This window comes from Peromyscus californicus, unplaced genomic scaffold, assembly GCF_007827085.1.
Source record: "Peromyscus californicus insignis strain IS unplaced genomic scaffold, ASM782708v3 Scaffold_4__1_contigs__length_199733344, whole genome shotgun sequence".
In the NCBI taxonomy this organism is placed as follows: Eukaryota; Metazoa; Chordata; class Mammalia; order Rodentia; family Cricetidae; genus Peromyscus; species Peromyscus californicus.
The window spans coordinates 185,418,978-185,442,432 of record NW_026294562.1 but is presented as its reverse complement, the minus strand read 5'-3'; the positions used below and the strand labels follow the sequence as shown (position 1 = coordinate 185,442,432).

Genomic DNA, 23,455 nt, shown 5'->3' with positions numbered 1-23,455 from the left:
GATAAGAAACCTGCAAAGTTTAGAGGATGTTGGATGAGGAGATTAAAGTGTGATAATTATATAGCTTAAAGTGGGTTACTGATCCTTCCTCAAATCCACATGGCTCCCGTCTAGTGAGGTCATTGATGGGGAGGGGTTAGAATCCCACAGATATGACTCACCATCCTGTGTGTGGGTTGGCTGGCCCAGGCAGATCACTGAAAGAGAAATCCCAGTGAGAAAAACATTCACTGCTCAAGTTCCTTCATCTGGGGTCATGGGTCAGTGAATAAGGGTGACATGAAACCTCCAAACTCTCTAATCAATGTTACCTCTCAATCAGGCAGTCTCCTCTTGACAAGGCCCAAGGGACCTCACCATCAACCCCACTGTACCCACACTGCCCCCAATTTTTATGGTACACTGGAGATCTTAGGTGTCCTCATGTTGGGCTTAGAACATTAGGCTGATGGGTGCCTGTGGGCCTGAATGCCCCTCAGATATTTGGCACTCCTGGGCTAGAAAGTGAATGGGATCTTAGACCTGTGTCTCCCACTCTTCCTGTTTCTCTAATCTCTCTTCACTCATATACTCACTGAGGAACAGGATGGAGATGGAATGCAACAGAAACATGGTCCAGTGTCTCAGCCTGCTCTGTGTCTGCCCTGTGGTAAGAGAACAGATTCTTCAGCCAGACAGAGTAGACTTACAGGGCTATATTTATATCACAGGAAGGAAGGTGCTGAGTTCTGGATCCCGTTTGAACTTCCCCAAATGAGTTAAGGAAATTCTTGGTTTCATGTATTGATGTATTGCATTGCACAAGTAGACTGAAGCTGTATCCACCACACAGCTTAATGTGCCACTTGCAGAGGCCTCATTACCACCATGCTGCAGGTCAAGCATACATGCACGCTAGGAACCCGCCAGTAGCTCAAACCGGCAGGCTGCCACTAACTTGAAAGAGACAACTAGGAACTGTTTTTAGCTCCATTTTAGAATCTTTTTACTCAGTTTTTAGGTGGAAACTCTTGCCAACACGTTGGGTGCCATTTGTAGCTGGAGTTTTCCTGCCTGGCCCACAGTCAGGACAAATCTCTCTCACCCACCAGTCCCCACAGCCGCTCAGACCCAACCAAGTAAACACAGAGACTTATATTGGTTACAAACTGTATGGCTGTAGCAGGCTTCTTGCTAACTGTTCTTACAGCTTAAATTAATCCATTTCTATTAATCTATACCTTGCCACGTGGCTTGTGGCTTACCGGTACTTTACATCTTCCTTGTCCTGATGGCAGCTGGCAGCATCTCCCTCACCCAGCTTCCTGTTCTCTCCATTCTCCTCTCTGTTAGTCCCGCCTATACTTCCTGCCTGGCCACTGACCAATCAGTGATTTATTCATTGACCAATCAGCGACACATTTGACATACAGACCATCCCACAGCATGAAGCAATGTCTGTATTAAACTTTTATACTGCTGACTTGTTGTAGCTGGATATATAAATGATGCATTGTTACATAAATAATCAAAACTATCTTGATATGTTGATGGAGGGTAAAATAAGAAAGGATTGATGATGAATGAGTGATGAATCATTGGAGAGAGGAGTGATGAATGGAAAGGTGAATAATGATGTATGTATGTATGTATGTATGTATGTATGAATGAATGTGCATGTTGATGGATAGATATGAGGGTGTTTGCACGGATAGCTGGATTGAGAGATGTGTGGATGGATAAATGGAAGATGATTGATGCATGGCGATTTGGATGAATGGATGGATGGATGGATAGGGACAAAACCTTCCTGTCTAAACTCTAAAAATACTCATGTTTCTCATGTGATACATTTTTCTCTCTATCATGCAAAGGGAAAACTAAACATTTTATTTATGACTGAATATATTATCATACCTATCATGTTAAGTAAAAGAAGCCGGAAAGACAAGTACCACATGATTTTGATCACTTATGTAATCAAGGAAAAAAGTCATAAAAAAGTATTTGTATTATTAGGGAGAAATGGATGGGAGGGGGAATAATGAGAACAGTGGGGTGAATATGATAAAAGTGTGTTATATGTCTGGATGAAAGTGTCATAACAAAATCCATTATTTGTATAATTGATAGGTGACAATTAAATATATTCTTTCATCTAACACATTTGTGTGTCACAGGGGTATTAGACACATGAAGAACTCATTCCTGGTTTACATTCTGTTCTCTAAGATGAGTTCCCCCTGGGTCAGTTACCTGGCCCTCCATCCTTCCCACTCATTTAAACCAAAGATAGAGGCTGTGACCTGTAGCACAAATTCTAATTGGTCTTAATAAACACACAGAGTTAGATATCAGAAAGCTGAAAGATCAGAGAAGCAGAGCAGCCAGCCACTAGAAAGACTTCTTACCTCTAGAAATCCTCAGACCAAAAGGGGGTGAGATCATGTCTCTGCGAATCCTCAAACTGAATGGGTTGAGCTCCTGACTCCACCCGCCTTATATTCCTGTCTTAACCTCCCTAGTGCTTGGATTAAAGCTGTAAGCCACCACCACCGCCGCCTGGTTCTGTTTCTCTTTTACAATCACATGTGGCCCAGGGTGGCCTTGAACTCCTGATCTTCCTGCTTCCTCCTCCCAAGTTCTGGGATTAAAGGTGGGTGCCATCACTACCTGGTCCCTAGTGATTAACTAGTGACTAGCTCTGCCCTTTGATCTTCAGGCAAACTTTATTTGTTAGAGCATGAGCAAAATATCACCACAGCGACTATCAAATATTTTTTAAAGATTTATTTATTTATTATGTATACAGAAGAGGGTGCCAGATCTCATTACAGATGGTTGTGAGCCACCATGTGGGTGCTGGGAATTGAACTCAGGACCTCTGGAAGAGCAGTTGGTTCTCTTAACCTCTGAGCCATCTCTCCAGCCCCAAATATTCTTATTACCAGCTGGGCACCATTGTCTAGAGACCCAAATGCACTGTGCTGTGGGATGGTCTGTATGTCGAGTGTGTTGCTGATTGGTCAATAAATAAATCACTGATTGGCCAGTGGCTAGGCAGGAAGTATAGGTGGGAGAAGGAGGAGAATAAAGCTGGGAAGAGGAAGGCTGAGTCAGAGAGACACTGCCAGCCGCCACAATGAGAAACAGCATGTAAAGATGCCGGTAAGCCACAAGCTGCATGGCAGGGTATAGATTTATAAAAATGGATTAATTTAAGCTATAAGAACAGTTAGCAAGAAGCCTGCCACGGCCATACAGTTTGTAAGCAATATAAGTCTCTGTGTTTACTTGGTTGGGTCTGAGCAGCTGTGGGACTGACAGATGAGAGAGATTTGTCCTGACCGTGGACCAGGCAGAAAAACTCTAGCTACACACAGAGACTCTACTGAGCATGTGCTGATGGGAAGAGCTTTTTGGACTGTCCGATTTAAAAACACTCAGATAGATCTGATGCAATGGTGGCTTCTTATCTATGACCATGCTGGGCCTCCTGTGGTCCATTTATAAAACAGAACAAGAGCTCAGTGTGTACAGCAGGGTGACCTTGTAGCTTCATCCCCAACAACTTTGAGTCACCCATCAATTCCTTCTTTTTCTTTTCTGAGAGACCTCCTCTGCTTTCTGCCCATGGTCCTCAGGTCCAAGATGCCTGAGGTCTCAGGGTTGTCACTAAGATATGAGGTCTTCTTCCACTGGTCTCTGTTTTCTCGTTTTCCTCAAACCTGGAGATACTTCTCAATGGGTGAACCTTCACTTCGTCCCAGTGGTCTGCATCTGCCTGTAGACAGATGGCATTTCTCATTCAAGGAGCCCAGTGATGCCCTCTGGAGACCCGCCAGGGAATTGGGAAGTGGGGCTTCAGGTGAATGCTTTTCTCCCCTGCCTGCTTTCACTCTGACAAGGTGCTCTAGCCTAGCATCACCTGTAGAGGGCACTCCAATGAGAGCACGAGGAACGTCCTCTCTGTACTTGGGAGCTGCCTGTATCTTGGTCCATGTGTCAAGTGGCTGGAGATTGGAGAAGAAAAGGCCAAAACGAAGTTTGTTTAATCTTATGCACCATCCTTGCTCCTTATTCCTTCCCTTCCTCCCCTCCTCCCCTCCTCTCCCTCTCTTCTTTCCTTCTTCTCTCCCTCCCTCCTTCCGTCCCTCGAAAAAAGGAACCTTTTCTCCTTGTGTGTAATTTCTCTCCTGCCTTCCCCAGCAGCCTTGCTACTTGCTTACACTGACCACACTGAACGAGAGACGGTTCTACTCAGCCTTTGTGCTCTGGCGGGAGCTGGGGCTCCACGGGTCCTCTCTGTCCACGTTGTTGTCTCTCTCTGCTAAGAGCAACTCTGACACCTGGGCACCTCTGCCCACATGACTTTGGAAGAACCCACAGGGATCACGTTGAAAATTAATGACAAATAGACACGGCGAGGAGGTGAAGGTTGTGAGGCAGGCAGACATCACAGAATGACGCGGAGATACAGAAGCAGGGTTGAAAAGCAGCTACCTAGAGAAAGGAAACGTGAGAGCAGGAAAAACAGTAACAGAGTGTAGATGAAAGTCTTTGGAGCTGGGCACCTACCTCTGAGCCTGAACAGAGGCTCCCAGCAAAGAAGCACGGCCTGTGTGGTTTGGGAGAGCCTGACACCGTGCAGCTGAGGCCCTAAGATCTGCCTTCTTTAGTGACCTGCTCATACCATGATCCCTTGTGTTCCCACAGCCGGGGAGAGGGCTGTGCAGCGTGGGGAATGACACAGAAGATTATGGCCTAATGGATGAGATATTTATTTGTTTGTTCATTTACTTATTATCTCGAGAAGTCTCTCTCTGTGTAGCCTTGGCTGTCCTGGAACTCACCATGGAGGTAAGGCTGGCTTTGAATTCACAGAGATCCACTTGCCTCTGTTTCCCAAGTACTGGAATTAAAGGCGTGGACCATCACACCTGCATTTTTAAACTATGTTTCTTCACATACATGACTAGTATTCTAGTCTCTTTTCTGTTCTTTTAATTATGTTTTCTTTTGTTGATATTTGTTTTCTTATTTGTTCATTTATGAAGCACAGTACTTAATATTTACTTAATCATGTATTTGATTTATTCATTTTATTTTATGTGAGAGTGTTTTGCCTGCATGTATGTCTGCACCACGTGCATGCTAGGTGCCTGCAAAAAATCAAAAAATGGTATCAAAGCCCATGGAATTGGACTTAGAGATGGTTATGAGGCACCATGTGGGTGCTAAGAATCAAACTCATGTCCTCTACAAGAGCAGCCAGTGCTCCTAACCTCTGAGCCATCTCCCCAGCTCAGGTTATGATGCTTTTATGTGTGTATGTTAGCAGTTCTACCTCTCTGGATCCTGCAAAGTGACACTCTCCAATTTCCCCTTCAAGAGAGGATTTCTTCTTATTGGGCTCTTTTTGGGGGAAGGATGTTTGTTTTAACACAAGCACACTGGAAATAGGTTTATTGTTGTTGTTTGTTTCCTTTGTGTTCTTTCAGCCCACAGTATGTTTTTAAGATGCACCATCAAGATGAGATACTCTCACCCCCTAGTAGTCTTCTGAAAATTTTACTTTTCATTTGTTTTATTTATTTATTTGTTTGTTTTCATTTTACACACCATCCCCAATTCCCCCTCCCTCTCCTTCTCCTGTCCCCCACCCCCCATCCACTCCTCAGAGCAGGTAAGGCCTCCCTTGGGTAGTCAACAAAATATGGCATACCAAATTGAGGCAGAGCCCAGCCTCTCCCTGCTGCATCAAGGCTGAGCAAGGTCTCCCACCATAGGGGATGGGCTCCAAAAAGCCAGTTCATGCACCTGGTATAAGTCCTGGTCCCATAAACAGAGGGGATGGGATGGAGAATATGAGGGGTCAAGATGGCCGATCTGGGGCACGGGGGACGGAGAGGGAGAGCAGTGAATGGAATATCTTGATAGAGCCATTATGGGCAAGAGAGAAACCTGGTGCTAGGGAAATTGCCAGGATTCCACAAGGATGACCCCAACCGAGACTCCTAGCAAGAGTGGAGAGGGTGCCTGAACTGGCCTTCCTCTGTAATCAGATTGGCGACTACCCTAACTGTCATCATAGAATCTACATTCAGTGACTGATGGAAGCAGGTGCAGTGATCCACGGCCAAGCACCAGGCCAAGTTCCTGGAGAACAGTTGAAGAGAGAGAGGAGGGATCATATGAGCAAGGGGGGCTCAAGATCATGATGGGGGAAACCTTATAGACAGCTGACCCGAGCTAGTGGAAGCTCACAGACTCTGGACTGAAGCTGGGGAACCTGCATGGGACCAAACTAGGCCCTCTGAATGTGGGTTATTTTTTATTTTAACAAAATAAAATATAATATAAAACAAAAAAAAATCGCACGTAGACTGGACAAGCCAAATCAACAGAAGGAAAAGAGCCCAAGAGAAGGGACAAGTATCAAAGACCCATTCGTTCACACACTCAGGAGACTGATAAAAACACTAAGCTGAAAGCCATAATAAATATGCAGAGGACCTGGTACAAACCTCTGAGGCCTTGTGCATGCTGCTTCAGTCTCTGTAAGTTCATGTTAGTATCTTTCTTTTTTAATTAGTATTTTAATTTATTTTTTGTGTTTGGGTCTTATCCCCCTCTCCAATAGCTCTCTCAAACTCTCCAGGGTCTCTGCCATCTTATGGTTTATCTCACTCCAGACTTCATGTCTTTTGCAGGGGTGAGGAGAGGGTGGACTTTTTTGTTTTGAGACAGTGTCTCATTATGTGGCCCTGGCTAGACTGAAACACACTATGTAGACCAAGGTGACCGAAAACTCACAAAGATCTGCCTGCCTCTGACTCCCAAAGTACCAAGAGTGAAGGTGTGGGCCACTGTGCTCTGCTATGTCCTCTTTTTAAATCATTATTGTTGTTGTTAAAACTCTCTGAATCTAATTAGTGCTGACTATATGTGCATGGGTATGGGACATACAGAGACACTGACAATAGCACCTCACGGTGATTCAGTGTTCTGCTCTGTGTGCATGAATACGTGTGTGTGTGTGTGTGTGTGTGTGTGTGTGTGTGTGTGTGTGTGTGTGTGCATATTTGCATGTGCGAGTCTGCCTGTGTGACCCTGTGTGTGTGGTGTGTGTGTGTGTGTGTGTGTGTGTGTGTGTGTGTGTGTGTAGGGACAGCTCTGCCCACTCTCAGCCTCCCCTCTCCTTTGACTCCTCCTTCCTCTTCCATCCCTTAATCAACACACTCCAGTAATAAACACCGACCCAAGTTCAATCATCAGTGAATATGTTCAGGGCATCCAGCGGGAGGTGGCAGCTGGGCTGAGGGTTTGTGCTGCTGGCTACACACACAATGGCACACCAAGCCCTGATGGTACACATTTGGGTATGCATGTGTAGTCTTGTTCAACTACACATATATTTAAAGAAAAGGGAATCATGAGCATCTTCTGTATCCTTCATTTCTCCACTCATCTCTGAACAGCAATAAAGACAGAATTGGGGTCCTTACAGGCTGTGTGTTCAAGATCCACACAGGTTGTAGATGCTCCATCTTCAAAAACACCCATGATGCACCCCATGAGGCCTGATGCAGAGAAGTGGCTTAGCTTTCAGCTGCATGAGTATAACCCAGTCAGAGTCAGCAGGGGGGTCCAAAGAAGCCTTTAGGGTTTCATTGGGCTCCTTACACAAGTGAGTAGAGGCCACTGGACAACTACAGAGCTGTTCATTAAATAATCTGGGCTGTGGAAGTGTCTGTAGAAACAGCTAAGGGGCTCTAACTGTGTCTCTGAAAACAGCCAGGTGATTGTAACTTGGGCTCTAAAGCTTATTGCAACATGGTCTTTCCAAGGACTGATACTACCACCTTCACAATGCAACTCCTAGATGGGGAGCAGGGACTTCCAGGGTCCAGTTTATGCCTTGAGCAGAACTCGCTGGTTAGCTTTCTACACCAAGGTGATCCCAAAAGGAGCCCTTGAATGACTGCTTTGGGCTTTTCCAACAGTGATTGTGCATGTCTCCAGGTGTGCCCGGGCTCAGCGTCTGATGATGGCTGCATAAGTGCTGGACTCAGTCACGGTGTCTGCGCTCTGTGGGGTCACAGCTCCAACTGTCCTCTGTGTGAGGGCGTGATGGTCCAGCTGGGCATATGTCACCTCCTGAAGGCCTCCTGCAGCAGGGGTCTGAAAGAGAGGTCTAGGAGAGTTAGGGTGGTTGTGGGGGTGAGGTGCTGAGGAGTGGGAAGCTGCCTGTAATGACTCTATGGGTTATAGTCATGTTATCCTCTGGTTTCCTCCCAATGGTGTTTGAGTTGAATTACAATACTCAGAGACATGGCAGAAGTAATTTCTGTCCTCTTGTCTTAGACTCTCTCTCTGGGGAAAGCCAGCTGCTGTGGAGAGCTCTCCTGTCTGCAGCCATTAGAATGTGTCACTCTAAAAAGGCCTGAGTGACAGCATTTGTAGTCAGTACTTTTAGAATTCTTCTGCTCCATGGTTTCTTACCCAAGAGACTGAAGCCATGCTAAGCTGCTAAATTTGGGGGCATTTTCTTAGTTAGCGCTAGATGACAAATATAAGACTTACCCAGGTTTCTGTCCTTCTGTCCTCTGGAAGCCTGTCATCTGTGACTATGTCTGTGAAAAAAGAAGACACAGGATAAGTTCTCTTTGGTGGACACTAGAAGACAATATAACCTCATTATATCCCACCCCACTTAGAACCCTCTACAATGTTTTCCTACAAAATCCTTGATTATTTTCCTTTCCTTTTGCTTCCCAGTGGACTGGGTAACCCTTCCTTGCTACTCACATTCCTTACCTGGTGTTCTCTCCAGGCCATTAGTAGCAAGGCTGAGCCGAAGGGAAAAGGATAGACGAACATTAGAGGCTGATTGAAGGCAAAGGACTGGGCAAGGGTATAGGAGTCATTCCAGAAATCTCACCTCTCTTGTGGCCTCTGCTGCTGGCTCTTGCTGTTTGGGAGCCCTAAGAATAGTTAGTAGTCCACATTTAGGAGGGAGGTCTTGTTCCCAGTACTCCCCACAGCCCACCAAAGCCAGCTCTCACCACAGATACCTACCCTGCTTTTTCTGACGGTGGCTGTGGAGGCAGAAGAGAAGGAGGAGGAAAAGACAAAGGAGGAAGACCACACAGACCCCAGTGAGAATATAAATGCCATTTGTCTTCAGCCAGGATTTGCCTAGGAAAGATGGTCACCAGGTTATCAGCAGCATGCATTTTTTTTTTTGAGTACCCACTACGTAGCACACATATGCTGGGTGGTGTTCATGAATGTGTGAGTATATAAAATTTCAGGTGCAACAGTAGCCTTGAAATATTTCAACATTATCCTCATGTTACCCATCAGGAGTGTTGACATTCTTTGTGCCCTGGGACCCTTTAGTCACTGGCAGAGTCATCTAATGACTCAGCAGTCATTTGTAGCTAATGACATCCACTCTGGTTCCCACATGACTTGAAGCCATTAAGGACAGCATTATTTACCACACTCTGTAGAGCTTTGTAGAGACCGACAATCAACAAGAAAAGAAGCAGCGTTCCCTCAACTAACCCCCACTTGGGCTCCCACTGAGGTCAAGTATCCCCATCTCTATGTGTTCCTGACAGGAAGGAACTTAGTCCCGATGTTGTCTTGTTGTCTGGAGCCCTGCAGACAGCATCTGGTGCCCATCCCATCCTCTCCGATAACATTCACCCTTCTCCACCCATGCACTCACTGTACCACCTCACAAGCAACCACACAAGGTGGGGCCCACCTGTCCCCTCCTCCTGGATGGTAGCCACTCCCCTCCCTTGCTCCTGAGGCAGAAGCTTCAATGTCCTTTAAAGAAAGTCAGACATGCCGGGCGTGGTGGCGCACGCCTTTAATCCCAGCACTCGGGAGGCAGAGGCAAGCGGATCTCTGTGAGTTCGAGGCCAGCCTGGGCTACAGAGCGAGTTCCAGGACAGGCACCAAAACTACACAGAGAAACCCTGTCTCAAAAAAAAAAAAAAAAAAGAAACCTCAACACCTTGCCCATGTGCAACTCAAGACCCTACCTGCTATTCTGTCCTTCCCACGTATCTTATTGCAACTTAATTATACATGTCATATGCACGCACAGAGCTAAAACTTTCTGTGCCTTTGTGGTTTTGTGCCTGCCCTTAAGTTTTGGTTGCCTGCAGCATTCAGAATAACATTTGTGCAGGACTGCAGTCTAGAAGTCGCTTGCTCTATATGCCATATGGTCAGGTGTACAGAGGACTTTGCCTTGTAAGCTGGTTTAAATAGCATCTTGTTCACACAATGACACAATGGGCTACCAATGATGCATTTCTCAGAACACAGGAGTCACATGATCGCACGGCCTATGGGCATACATCCCAGAACAAAGGACCTTTCTTAAGTGACACATGGCTGTATATTCACATGTAATGTAAATAAGCACAGCTAAGGTGCTCTGGACACCGATCAATGAGAAAAGCTCTTGGTGTGCAAGACTAGAGTTTGGATCCCCAGAACCCACAGCAAAAGTTAAATGACCACGACGCCCAGACTGTAATCCCAGTGCACAGGAGACAGAGACAGGAAATCCCCCGAGCAATCTGACTAGCCAGACTAGCTAAAACAGTGGACCCTGGGGTCAGTCAGAGATTGCACCTCAATTGGAAGGTGGAGAACACCTCAATAAGACATTCAGCATCAATCATGGACCTACACACACACACACACACACACACACACACACACACACACACACGCATGTATGTGAGCCTGCACCCACCTGAGTGTCAACACATGAGAACACGCAGTACACAACACACATACCTATACAAGAAAGTCAAAAAGCAAATATGAAATAAGTAACATATTAACTTCTATCACATAAATTAATATGTAAATAACTTACATATATTATGTGTTATCTTTCAAACATATAAATTATACATTGCTATCCTAATAAATGTGTACCTGTGTGTGTTATAGGAATAAATGATATCTGTTAAGCTATGTATTCCAAATATGAAATAGCCTGTGATACTATTTAAAATGGAATAGCATGCATTATATTTATGTGTAAAGATACATTATATTGTTACATCAATGATATTGTTTATTTTAAGTATAAGATAATTATATAATTCAACATAAATTTAGTTTTAGATCTGAAATTTTAATGTCTTTCTGTGATTCATCCTAATTATCTCTCCATTACGCCCACAACGGCAGGACCATTTCTCTTCCCCCATCATGAGTGTCCAGTTTGACTCACCTTTGGACCGGTGCATTTAAAATGAGAGAATATTTGTTTAAAAAGTCAAAAACAGGACGGGTGGTAGTGGCGCATGCCTTTAATCCCAGCACTAGGGAGGCAGAGGCAGGTGGATCTCCATGAGTTCGAGGCCAGTCTGGTCTACAGAGGGAGTTCCAGGACAGGCGCCAAAACTACAAGGAGAAACCTTGTCTCGAAAAACCAAAAAAAAAAAAAAAAAAAAAAAAGTCAAAAACAGGATGGTGATCCAGTACGTTCAGTTGGGAAACACACCATGACACCACAATAGCACAGAAAAGGGCTCCGCCCGAAACACCATCTTGCTCCCCTCTGTCTTTCCACTCTCTGTGTCCCTGTCCACCATCCCACCTGTCTGAACTCGGAGCTTAGCCGCACAGTAACACAGCCTAGATCAAAGAGTCCACGGACGACTCAGGACCACATCTCCTCCCCACAGGGTTGTGCCACGGCGCCCAGGGAGCAAGCAGCACGATAGCGTGAGGCAAAAGGAGTGAAAAAAAGCTCATTCCACATCCCACAGCCTCCCAGACTAGCTACCTTTCACAGGTCACACCCTTCCCGTGGCACTTTCCTCTCAGGGATCCCTCCACCTTTGTCAGGCACAGACACTGAAAAAGTATCCTTTGCTGTCTTAAAGCCTGAGCTGGCCTGGAGAGACCTAATCTGCTCCACCGCAGAGCAATGTGTGTAATGAGGCTCAGACCACAAGAGGGCAGCATAGAGCTGTGCAACCTGAGGTCTGGGGTGACGCTGCTGGGCTACTTCTGTCCCAGTCTTCAGAGCTTGGTATCCTTGACCAAGAACGTTAATTTTCTCCATATTTAAAATAGTAAGGTCACTGGGGCATGATGGTTTAGGCCTTAATTTCAGAACTCAGGAGGCAAAGACAGGAGGATCTCTATGAGTTTGAGTCCAGCCTGGTTTATGTAACAAGTTCCAGGACAGCTGGGATTACATAGAGACTCCATCTCAAAATAAAAAAAAAGAAAGAAAGAAAAATAGTATCAATGACATCCTGATGCCTGGCTCCAAAGCTAAGCAGAAGGCTAGTCAGGACATCAACCCAGTGTATAATCCCTAATAAACCACAACATCAGCAACAAGGCAGGGTAAAGGACTGAGAGTTTATGAGGAGAGCTATGTAGACCTCTTCTCCATCCTAAGCATTGATCCAAAAGGGGGTGATTTGCACATCACTCAGCCACAGACCATGAGAGACATGAAATGACTGGGCAGAGAAAACAAGAAACATGGCGGAGCCTCTCCTAATCCTGCTGTTGGATATTGGTCCTTCCTTCTGCTCCTCCCTCGCTTGCTCTGCTTGGCCTCACAGAATAAGCACTGAGCAGCTCCTAGGAAGAGGTGGGAAGACATGGAAGTGGACTAGAGCTTCTTTCTGTACCCTGACTCCAGGACATTCTGGGGCCTGACCACACACAGGCCATGACATTTGAAAGTACACCCTAAAGAATAGTCCAGACCTGCCCACCAGCTCCCCCTGGACCATATGGCCTGCCTAGTGAGAGGATATCATTCCAGAGGAGATATATTCCTGCAGTCACTACAGGCTTGGACACAGTGGAAAGACAGGTTAAATCACCACATCCAGTGAAAAAATGTGCATCTACCCCCACCATTTCTGGAACTCAGTCCCCACCCAGTAATCAAGAACAACTCAGTGTCCTACCCCCCTAGACTGTCATGTCATCCAGGTCATTCATGGTGTCTGGTAAGACTAAAGCTCCAGAAATCTGGGGTCTAAGGGCAGAGGGGACCTGTGCTGGGGGAGGTGAGAGAAAGGAGTCTTGGGTTTAAGAAAAAGCAGGGGAAGTTGAGGCAGGGGAGAGCAGCTAAGACTAGAGTCCAGGGACCTGGGAACAAACCTGAAGTCACTGTTGGACCTGGGTCAGGAGCCTGGGTGACATCTCCTATGGTTACCGTCAGCTCCAAGGTATCGCTTCGAGGGGACCACTTGGTCCCATTTTTATAGATACACTGATAATGTCCAGCAGTGCTTTTATTCAGTGGGCCAAGGAGGAATCTAGCCTCTGTCATTAGAGGGTATGTATTTTTCTTCTCCATGATTCCGTGGCTTCCCTTCTCCAGGCGGAATGTATCATACATACTAGAGTTTGAGCACACAAAGGTTACAAAACCCCCTTGGGGCATCACAAGGCCTGGCTCAGCTGAGATGGAAGGCTTTGACAGAGATCCTAGGAGAGAGCAGAGCAGGAATCTCAATATACACAGTGTCAGGACATTGTCACAACACAAAACCAATTTATGCGCACCATTCTATATTCTTACGAAATTTAGAGTTCTCCAGACACGACAGAAGTGCAGCTTTATAACATTCTCACTTTCTGCACATGTTTGAATCCCCATCACATGACAATAAGAAACCTAAGCCTGAGCACATATTGGGTCTAGCAAAGATCCATCCAAGGAAATCTCAGAACATCCCAGGCTGGACATGTCTACTGCAGAGCCTGCTGCCCCCCTGCTCATTGACAGGACCTCTACATTCTCTACCTTTATCTCCACCTTCTTTCCAGTCTATTATTGTGGTTTTAAAAGCCCACCTGCTTCAAACTGTCTGAATGTAGGAGCACCCCCATAAAATCACAGATATATATGCTTACATCAAGCGACAAATTTAAAATGCTCGCTTACTGTGTTCCAGGTAATGTCTTGGTATACCTTGTGGGACAGCTGGATCAAGCTAATCAATGTGTGTAACCTCACAAACTTATCTTTTTTGTGAGGATAATGTTCATCATTCCCCTCCGTAGCAATTTCCAAGCTTACAGCTGCATAGTTGCTAGGCATGCTGCATAATTGACTTCCTGCCCTTATCCATGTGTAAATGAGTTTTTGTGCCCTTAGACCAACATTTCCTAATCCTATCTCCTTCCTTTACTCATCTTTTCAATCATTTTTCATATCTTATTCATCTTTTAGGGATGCCTTCCATGTTTCCATGGTTTTACTTACACAAGATACACAATTTCTTCAATTTGAAGGTAAAGTGTGGGAGGAAAGACTGATTTGAGAGAATAATTGTTCAATACTGTGGCAAATAGACTATGATGAATGTGATGGGTGAGTATAGGAATCTCAAGGGACAGGTGAGATCAGAGGTGTACTCCCTGAGATGACAGGGTAGAGCTTCTTGCACTGAGACCTGAGAGGCAGGAGTAAACTCTCTGTACCTAGCAGATAGGGACACGGAGAATCAAAGATTGACAAAATTGTGTAAAGTGCCACTCAGAGGACACAGACCCTCTGTTACAGAAGAAGTGATTCAAGAGATCAGCTAGAGGGTATGCCAAGGATGATTAACACAAAGCTTCATCATGTCCACCAGAGTCACTGAATTTTAAGAGCTGTCCAAAAGGGGAAATGTCAGAATAAATCATATGCTAATTGGCTTGATTTTGTCATTCTCCAATATCTATTTATTTCAAATATGAAGTCAGACATGATAAACACATGTAATTTTTGTAATTTTAAAAATTAAATTAAAATTCATCCTGTGAGATAACCCAAAGTGTGTGTGTTGGGAGGGCAGCTGGAGTGTTTAAGGAAAATGAAAGAAAATTGAAGGACCCAGAGATTAAACCAATCTGATAGGACAAGGGGATCAGAATGTAGCTGGGGTATGTCGGAGTCACCAGCTCACAGAGACATAGTGGTCTGATTCTTTGTCAAAACAAACTATGGAGCCTGAGCCACATCCCACATCCAGGCCCAGCCTGACTTGCTCATCCAGTGTCCAACCTCTGACTAGTACATGTGGCTCTCAGCCCTCATCAAAGATGCTTCCTTTTACAGCACACAGAGACCATTACAGCAAGCCTCAACTGGTCAAAGTGCAGCAAACAACTGATAATGGGGGCCCATCCCCAACAAATACATCTGCAACACATCCCCAAACCTAAGTCTCAGGGAACATCAAAGAAGAGGGAACAGAAAGACTGTAAAACCAGTAAAAGACTGTAAAAACAGTAAACCAGGAAAGTCTACTGTGAAAGAGTATCTTCCAGATGTAACTGGGGAGCTACACCTGTGATACCTCAACAATATGGCTGCCTGAACATGTCCTGAACAATGACAACACCAGCTGACACCCCAACTTGGATGAGGGAAATCTCACAGGGCCCCAGCGCCTCTATGAGGGGCTACCAGCATTTAATGACTGCTGAGAGGGGGGAATTAGTCTTCCCAGGGATGAGCTCCTCAATATCAGCTCTAAAAGCACATGCATATAAGCAACACTAAACACTACACAGCAAGCTTTATTTGTTTATTTATTTATTTGAATTATTATTATTATTATTATTATTATTATTAATAAAGACGCCTTGCATTTGAGAGGGATCATGGAAAGCAGGGACATAGAAAGGGTTGGAGGGAGTATAGAGAGGAGAAAAAATGATGTAGTTATATTTTAATTTAAAAAATTTTTTAAAACTTAAGAAGAGAGGTGGTGGATGATTCCCAGTTCACGGGGCCAGAAAAGACTCTGTTCAGAGAAACATGTGAAGCCTCAGAGATAAAATATAAATAAAAGCTTCTGGATTAGATTTTCAAATTGTAGAAAGTAGAAGGATGATATTTGTGCTTCTGCATGGCAAGGAACAATCTCCATGATGTCAGGAAGACTGGGAGCCTTTGGAGGTATAGACAAGCAGAGCAGACATAAGGGAAGGAGCCAATGGGTAGGGAGGGAAGGAGCCTAGAAAGAAGTTAGCAGAAATTTATGCAAAAGAAGAGAAAGATTTGAGGCTGAGTGTGGTCATGCATGCATCTAATCCCAACACTTGGAAGGCAGAAACAGGCATATCTCTGTGTGTTCTATGCCAGGCTGGTCTACAGAGTGAGTTTCAGGCCATTCATGGGCACATAGTGAGAATCTGTCTCAAAACAAACCAATCAAGCTAACTAACAGACTTACGAATTTAGTGGGAGGAAACAACAGGACCTGGTGACACATTGTATATAGGAAGATGAAGAGGGGAGATCAAGTGTGACTTCTCATGATCTGCCTGTCATGATCTGACTGTCAATTCCTTGCTAAGGGGGGTCCTAAGAGAGGTCTGGGTTATAGGGAGAAATCTCTCAGCTGTAGGCTTGGTCATACTGAATGAAACTGTCTTTACAGACAGCCTGTCAGAGAGATAATCTCATTTCCATGTTCTTCTCAGCACGATTCCAAGTAGAGAAGAGATAGAATCAATGCAACTGTCAGTCAGTAGATGAACAGATAAAGAGAATGTGGTGCACAAACACGTTAGAATCCTGGTCATCCTTTATAAAGGAAATGCTGCTGTTGGTGGCAACCAGAATGAATCTGGGGGTGTTAAATGAAATATGCTAGTCACAGAATAACAAATACCACAAGATCTCACTTATTTATGGAATGCAAAGACATTTACCTCAGAGATGAACAGAATGAGAAAAGAATGGTTGGCTACCTGAGGCTAGGGAGAGGGTAGATGGAGACAGAGAAGACGTTCATCAAAGATACAAAATTCCATTTAGACAGAAGAAATGCATTGTTTGGGATGTATCATGCTTGATAGTTTCTTTAAAACTTCCAATAATGAAAGATATGTAACATTCTCACCAATAAAAAAATGATGAATATCAAAGGTGATGGACATGCGACTTAGCCTAACTTAGTCGTAGCATAGTGTAAACACATATCAAAACAGCAAGTTGCATCCCATAAATATATAATGGTTGTTATTTGTCAATTGAAAACATTTTAAACCAGAAAACAATGGAGAGAGGTGAAGGTTGAATATTTGATGTTTATGATTACAGGAAATATTCAAGGGTCTCCCTCCAGGCCTTCCAAGTGCACATGATCCTCTCCAAAGCTTCCCATTGGTGCAGAAGTAACCAAAGACATGACTCACCTTCCTGAGTGTTGATTGTCTGCCCCAGGCACAGCACTGAAAGAGAAGACCCAGTGAGAAAGACACTCACAACATGGTTTGCTTAGAGATGAGAATCTAGGAAGGACTAGATAGATGTAGGTGGGGACATCCAGCCTCCCAGGACTACCCAGTCATCCCTCCTCCACATTAATGTCATAGTATAATCCTTCTTGCTCTGAAAGAACTCTTAAGATATCCCCAAGGTGGAGACACAGACTTGAAATCCCAGCTACTCAACCAAGTCACGTGTTCCGGTATTACTTGGGCTACAAAGTGAGTTCATCTCAGTGTGACCATGTCTCAAAACTGAAAGTAAAATGGGGTTAGTTCAGAGCCTAGCCCAGTCATCATTGGAGATGCTTCCCTAGCAGGTAACAGGAGCAAATACAGAGACCCACTACCAAACATTAGGTGGAGCTCAGAGAACACTGGGGGAGAGGAAGGATTGTAGGAGACAGAGGGGTTGAGGCTATCAGGAGAACGTGGCCCACAGAATCAACTAAGCAGAGTTCATAGGGGCTCACAGACACTGAGGCAGCAAATCACAGAACCTGCGTGAGTCTGCACTAAGGCCTCTGAATAAAAGTTATGGTTGTTCATCTTGGGAGTTTTGTGGGACTCTGAACAGTGGGAGTTGGTGTATCTCTGATTTTTTTGGCTGCTCTTGGGACTCTTTCCTCCTACTGCATTGCCTCGTCCAACCTTGACATGAGGGTTTGTTCCTAGTCTTATTGAATCTTGTTATGCCATGTCCAGTTGATATCCCTGTAAGGCTTGCTCTTTTCTGACAGGAAACTGGAGGAACAGTGGATCTTGGGGAGAGAGGAGGTGGGTGGGGAACTGGAGGAATGGAGGGAGGGGGAACTGCAATTGGGATGTATTGTATGAGAGAAGCATAAATAAGAAAAAGTGGAAAAAAGTAAAATGAGGGCTGGGATGGAGGGGAGAGAGGTTCACAAGGTCCCCACCCCTAGCTGAGGAGCTATTGACAGTTGACAGCTTCTGGGGAAGGGAGAGTCAGTTTTCCCTAAGGCTGTGGCCTATGGTAGGTTGACCAGGCTCCAGCAGATGGCCCCAAACCCTTGAGCATATGGACAGCACAAATTATATTCACTGGATTATTTTTTTTAAAGAGGCACAAAGTAGAGTGGGGAGGGGATGGTACGGAATTACAGAAAGAATGGGGATGAGTATGATCAAAACATATTGCATACATCTAAGAAATTTAAAAAAAATATTTTAAATATATCTAATAACAAAAATGTGTTTATCATTGTTGCCAATGGATCAATGCATCTCCCACGCCTCACCTAAGAAGCTTCTATTTGCAGTAAATGGCAATTAACACAGACACCCACAACTGATCAAGGTGCACAGGATAAGAGACTGACTGCAGAATGCTCAACCTTAAAGGGAACATACATACCATACATCTCCTCCTCTCAAGACTCAGGGATCGTTTTGGAAGAGGGGGTGGGAAGAGCATAAAAGCCAGAGGCAGTAGATGATTTCAGGGACTACAGGATATTCTGAACACAGAGGGCAGCTGCTCACATGAACACAGAGCAGTGGTGACAGTGTACACAAGACTTGTGCAAGCCCAAGTCAGACAAAATCCCAGAACTGGAAGGAAATTTAGGCACATACTCCCTGCTTTAGCATTGGAGCGAATGGTCATTACTGGCTGCTGGAAGAGGAAGAGTCAGTTTTAAGAGTGTAGCCCCTGGAACCAGGTGTAGTGAAGTACACCTTTAATACCAGAATTTAGGCGGCAGAGACAGGTGGATCTCTGTGAGTTGGAGATCCAGTCTGGTCTCCACAGTGAGTTCAATGACAGCCAGAGCTACATAGTAAGACACTGTCTATGAATTAACAATAAATAAATAAATAAATAAATAAATAAATAAATAAATAAATAAATAAATAAATAAATAAAAGTGTAGCCCCTGTTAAGTCAACCATTCATTCTCCAGTGCTAGACCACATGCAAGAATGTTTGAGCAGTACAAATTTATCTTAAAGGGCTTTTTAAAAATGGACACAAAAAGCAGGGTGGTGGTGGCACATGCCTATAATCCCAGCACTTGGGAGGCACAGGTGGATGGATCTCTGTGAGTTCATCTGGCCAGCCTGGTCTGCAAAGAGAGTTCCAGGACAGCTAGGACTGTTACCCAGAGAAACCTTGTCTCAAAAATAAAAATAAATAAATAAAAATAAAAAAGTAAAAAAATAAAAATGGACACAATGTTGAGTGGGTAGAGAAGGCGGGTAGATCTTGGAAAAGTTGGGTCTGAGAAATGTAAGAAACTCAAAAAACTAATGAAAACTTTTTAGAAATAAAAGAATTTCTGAACAAGGGTATTTAATAACATGTAACCACTGTGATCTTAAAAAATAAAAAGAAGGCGTGAATTCAAGGGCTACAATTCTGTGGCAGCGTGCTTACCTAGCTGCATTAGGCCCTGAGTTCAACCTCGGACACTGAGAAAAACAAACGTTCCCTAGGTCATCGTCCCTTCCAAACAGGCTCTTCCTAACTCCTTTTAAAGCTGAACTTGGCCGCATGCCTATTCCTGTTCCTATCAATAAGTCCAATAAGTCAATAATCTTCCAAGTAGAGGATGGGGTGAAGAGACTCTCTTCCCAAAGGGATCCAGAATCTGCCTGGCTGGTTTCAGGCCTGAGTAGGGAGTAGACTCCCTTCCCCAAATCACCTCCCTCATCCCTCCATTTCTCCCAGGACTCACCGAGGGCCAGCACAATGGCAGGACGGAGTGACATGACTCAGGCTCCGCAGTCTGACCGGGTCTGGAGCTGAAGCCCTGCAGTGGACACAAGAGGCAGGATGTGCGGACTGGCGCTCATCACAAGGTTTCTATATCAGTTTCCTCACACGAAGAGGAAGAGGTTTCTCCCCTGTGCTTTCCACTCTTTCCTCTAGTGGCTCTGTGAGAAGGCGTCAGATTCTGAAAAAAATAGGTTAGGGTCCCTGAGTTCAGGTGCAAGCGAGCTCATCCCTCCATATGTTTGTCTTGCTGTAAATATGTAAGACACAGAAGTATAAGATTTTACATGTCAGTCCTTATTGTAGAAACTAATGGACATCGATCTTTGGACAAGGCATTTCAACACCCAAAGCTCATATTTCCTAAAGTTTAAAATGAGAATCATAAAGTCCCCCCTAAATGTTTGATGTTATGATCTTTGTAAGATCCCAAGCAGATATTTCACACATTATATGTGTGCTGCTATAGATAATGGCTTTTATTAAATAATATTGATGTGTGTGTGTGTGAGAGAGAGAGAGAGAGAAAGAGAGAGAGAGAGAGAGAGAGAGAGAGAGAGGAGAGAGAGAGAGAGAGAGAGAGAGAGAAGCAGTCACAGGACAACTTGCCTAAGTTGGTTTTTTCCTTTCATTGTGTAGGTCCTAGGGATCTAACTCAGGTTTTCAGGCTTGGAAGCAAGCATCTTTACTCACTGAGCCATCTCACTGACCCAGATGACAATTTTTGTTTCAGTGTTTATTCTTTTTTTTCCATATTTCTTTATTAAGAAATTTTCTTAATCCCAGCACTCAGGAGGCAGAGCCAGGCGGATCTCTGTGAGTTTGAGGCCAGCCTGGGCTACCAAGTGAGTCCCAGGAAAGGCGCAAAGCTACACAGAGAAACCCTGTCTCGAAAAAACCAAAAAAAAAAAAAAAAGAAAAGAAAAAGAAATTTTCTACTCACTCCACATACTACCCACAGATCCCACCTCCTCCCTCCTCCCACCCCCAGCCCTTCTTCCCAAGCCACCCCACATCCCCACATCCCCCCAAATCAAGGTCTCCCATGGGGAGTCAGCAGAGCCCAGCACACTGAGCCTAGGCAGGTTCAAGCCCCTTCCCACAGCACCAAGGCTGTGCAAGGTGTCACACCACAGGCACCGGATTCCAGAAGCCTGCCCATAGACCAGGGACAGATCCCGATCCCTCTGCCTGGGTGACCCCCAAACAGTTCAAGCCAAACAACCATCTTCTGTACCCAGAGGGCCTAGTTCAGTCCCATGGAGGCTCCACAGCCACCAGTCCACAGTTCATGGGCTTCCACTAGTGTGGCCGGGCCAGATGACAATTTTTTTTGTTTGTTTTTGTTTTGTTTTGTTTTTTGTGTTTTTTCGAGACAGAGTTTCTCTGTGTTGTTTTGGTGCCTGTCCTGGATCTCACTCTGTAGACCAGGCTGGCCTCGAACTCACAGAGATCCACCTGGCTCTGCCTCCCGAGTACTGGGATTAAAGGTGTGCGCCACCACCCGCCCAGCCCAGATGATATTTTTAAGATTTATTTTTATTCTATGTGCATTGGTGGCTCACCTGTCTGTGTGTCTGTGGGAGGGTCTCAGGTCCCCTGGAACTGGAATTACAGACAGTTGTGAGCTGCCATGTGGATGTTGGGAATTGAACCTGGGTCCTCAAGAAGAGCAGCTGAGCCATCTATCCAGCCCCAGATCATATTTTTAAAAGATAACAAATGTTATCATAAGTGGTGAAAGTGGACCTTTATCATACTGTTAACAGGAACCCATGACCCCAACTGTTATGAGGAAAAGCCGCCTCTGAACGAATGAGTCAGAATCATTTTGGGGGATCTGAGGCATTCCTTCCATGCCACTAGTGGAAAAAAATGTAAATCAGAGGGAAGAAAGCTCTTCCTCTTTAGAAACAGCATGAAGATTTCACAAAATAAGAAATTAAAAATAGAACCGAAGTAAGTGGGTGAAATAAGCATGGAAGTGAGAAGTCAGCACTCATGTAATCATTGCAACACTATTCACAAGAGCTATGATGGAGAAATAATTACAAAGAATGGGTGAAATGTGGTGCCTATACACAGTGGAATGGAGAAGACAATGATGGTGCCATATGAAAAAAATCCTATGGCTGGACCTTCAAAAATCATATGGCTTGGCCCAGTGAAACAAACAACCCCAGAAGGGCAGGCACTGCATTGTTCCCCTCATATGAGGTATGTTAAGTAGTCATATTCAAGCTGGATATGCTGATCCATGCTTGCAATCCCTGCACATGGGAGGATGAGGCAGGAGGATCACCATGAGTGCAAGGCCAGTCCGCACTACATAGTGAGTTCTAAGCCAGCCTGAGCTATATGGCAAGATTCTGCCTCAAAAACTATAAAACAGTTAAAGAAGTCAAATTCGTAAAAGCAAGGTTTGGAATGCTGTCTACCAGAAGGAAAAATGTGGGAAAGTTATTTATCAATAGACAAAACTTTTAGTCAATCAATAAGAATAACTCTAAGACAACATAATACCTATAGTCAATAATACAGAACTGCACAGTAAAAATGTTAAGAGAACAGATTTTATCCTTTTCTCTGTCTTAACTAGGTTTTCTGTCGCTGTGATAAAACTCCACGAGCAAAAGTAACTTATGGAGGAAAGGGTTTATTTCATCTGAGACTTCCAGGTAACACTATCCCTGAGGGAAGTCAGGGCAGGAACTCAAGGCAGGAGCCCAGAGGCAGGAACTGAAGCAGAGCCTGTGGAGGAATGCCTCTTACTGGCTTTCTCCCCATGGCTTACTCAGTCTTCTATCTTATAAAACTCAGAACTACCATACCGGGGAATGTACCACCCACAGTCCACCCACATCCATCAATAATCAAAAAAATGCCTCAGAACTTTATCTACAGGACAACCTGATGAGTGCATTTTTCTTTCTTTCTTCCTTCCTTCCTTTCTTTCCTCCTTCCTTCCTCCCTTCCTTCCTTCCTTCCTTCCTTCCTCCCTCCCTCCCTCCTTCCCTCCCTCCCTCTCTTTCTTTCTTTCTTTCTTTCTTTCTTTCTTTCTTTCTTTCTTTTTCTTTGGTTTTTCAAGACAGGGTTTCTCTGTGTAGTTTTGGTGCCTATCCTGGATCTCACTCTGTAGACCAGGCTGGCCTCAAACTCACAGAGATCTACCTGGCTCTGCCTCCTGAGTGCTGGGATTAAAGGCGTGCACCATCACCTCCTGGCAGGGGCATTTTCTTTTTTTTAATATTTTTATTTTATAATTAATTTAATTTTACATATCAGCCATGGATTCCCCTGTCCTCCCTCCTCCTACCCACCCCCAGCCTTCCCCCTCCAGTTCACCCCCCACCATTCCCACCTTCTCCAAGGCTAGGTCTCCCCTGGGGAGTCAGCCCAGCCTGGTAGATTCAGTTGAGGCAGGTCCAGTCCCGTCCTCCCTACACCAAG

At 44.7% G+C, this 23,455-nt stretch overlaps 1 protein-coding gene across 2 annotated transcripts in view; it reads right to left on the bottom strand.

Annotated features, from left to right (window-relative positions):
* Positions 1-7,419: 7,419 nt before the first annotated feature.
* Positions 7,420-23,455, bottom strand: part of Lair1 (leukocyte associated immunoglobulin like receptor 1) — a 37,559-nt gene continuing 21,523 nt past the window's right edge. The window contains exons 2-9 of one of the 2 annotated variants that reach the window (XM_052713304.1): positions 19,968-20,042; positions 17,200-17,235; positions 13,159-13,488; positions 9,061-9,180; positions 8,924-8,966; positions 8,800-8,831; positions 8,566-8,615; positions 7,420-8,163 (exon numbers count right to left, since the gene is read on the bottom strand). In XM_052713304.1, coding sequence (XP_052569264.1) covers positions 8,017-8,163; positions 8,566-8,615; positions 8,800-8,831; positions 8,924-8,966; positions 9,061-9,180; positions 13,159-13,488; positions 17,200-17,235; positions 19,968-20,001 — 792 coding nt within the window. In that variant the 5' untranslated portion in view covers positions 20,002-20,042 and the 3' untranslated portion in view covers positions 7,420-8,016. Of the gene's footprint in view, positions 8,164-8,565; positions 8,616-8,799; positions 8,832-8,923; positions 8,967-9,060; positions 9,181-13,158; positions 13,489-17,199; positions 17,236-19,967; positions 20,187-23,455 lie in introns of both variants that reach the window. The other variant, XM_052713303.1, reaches the window with a different exon arrangement.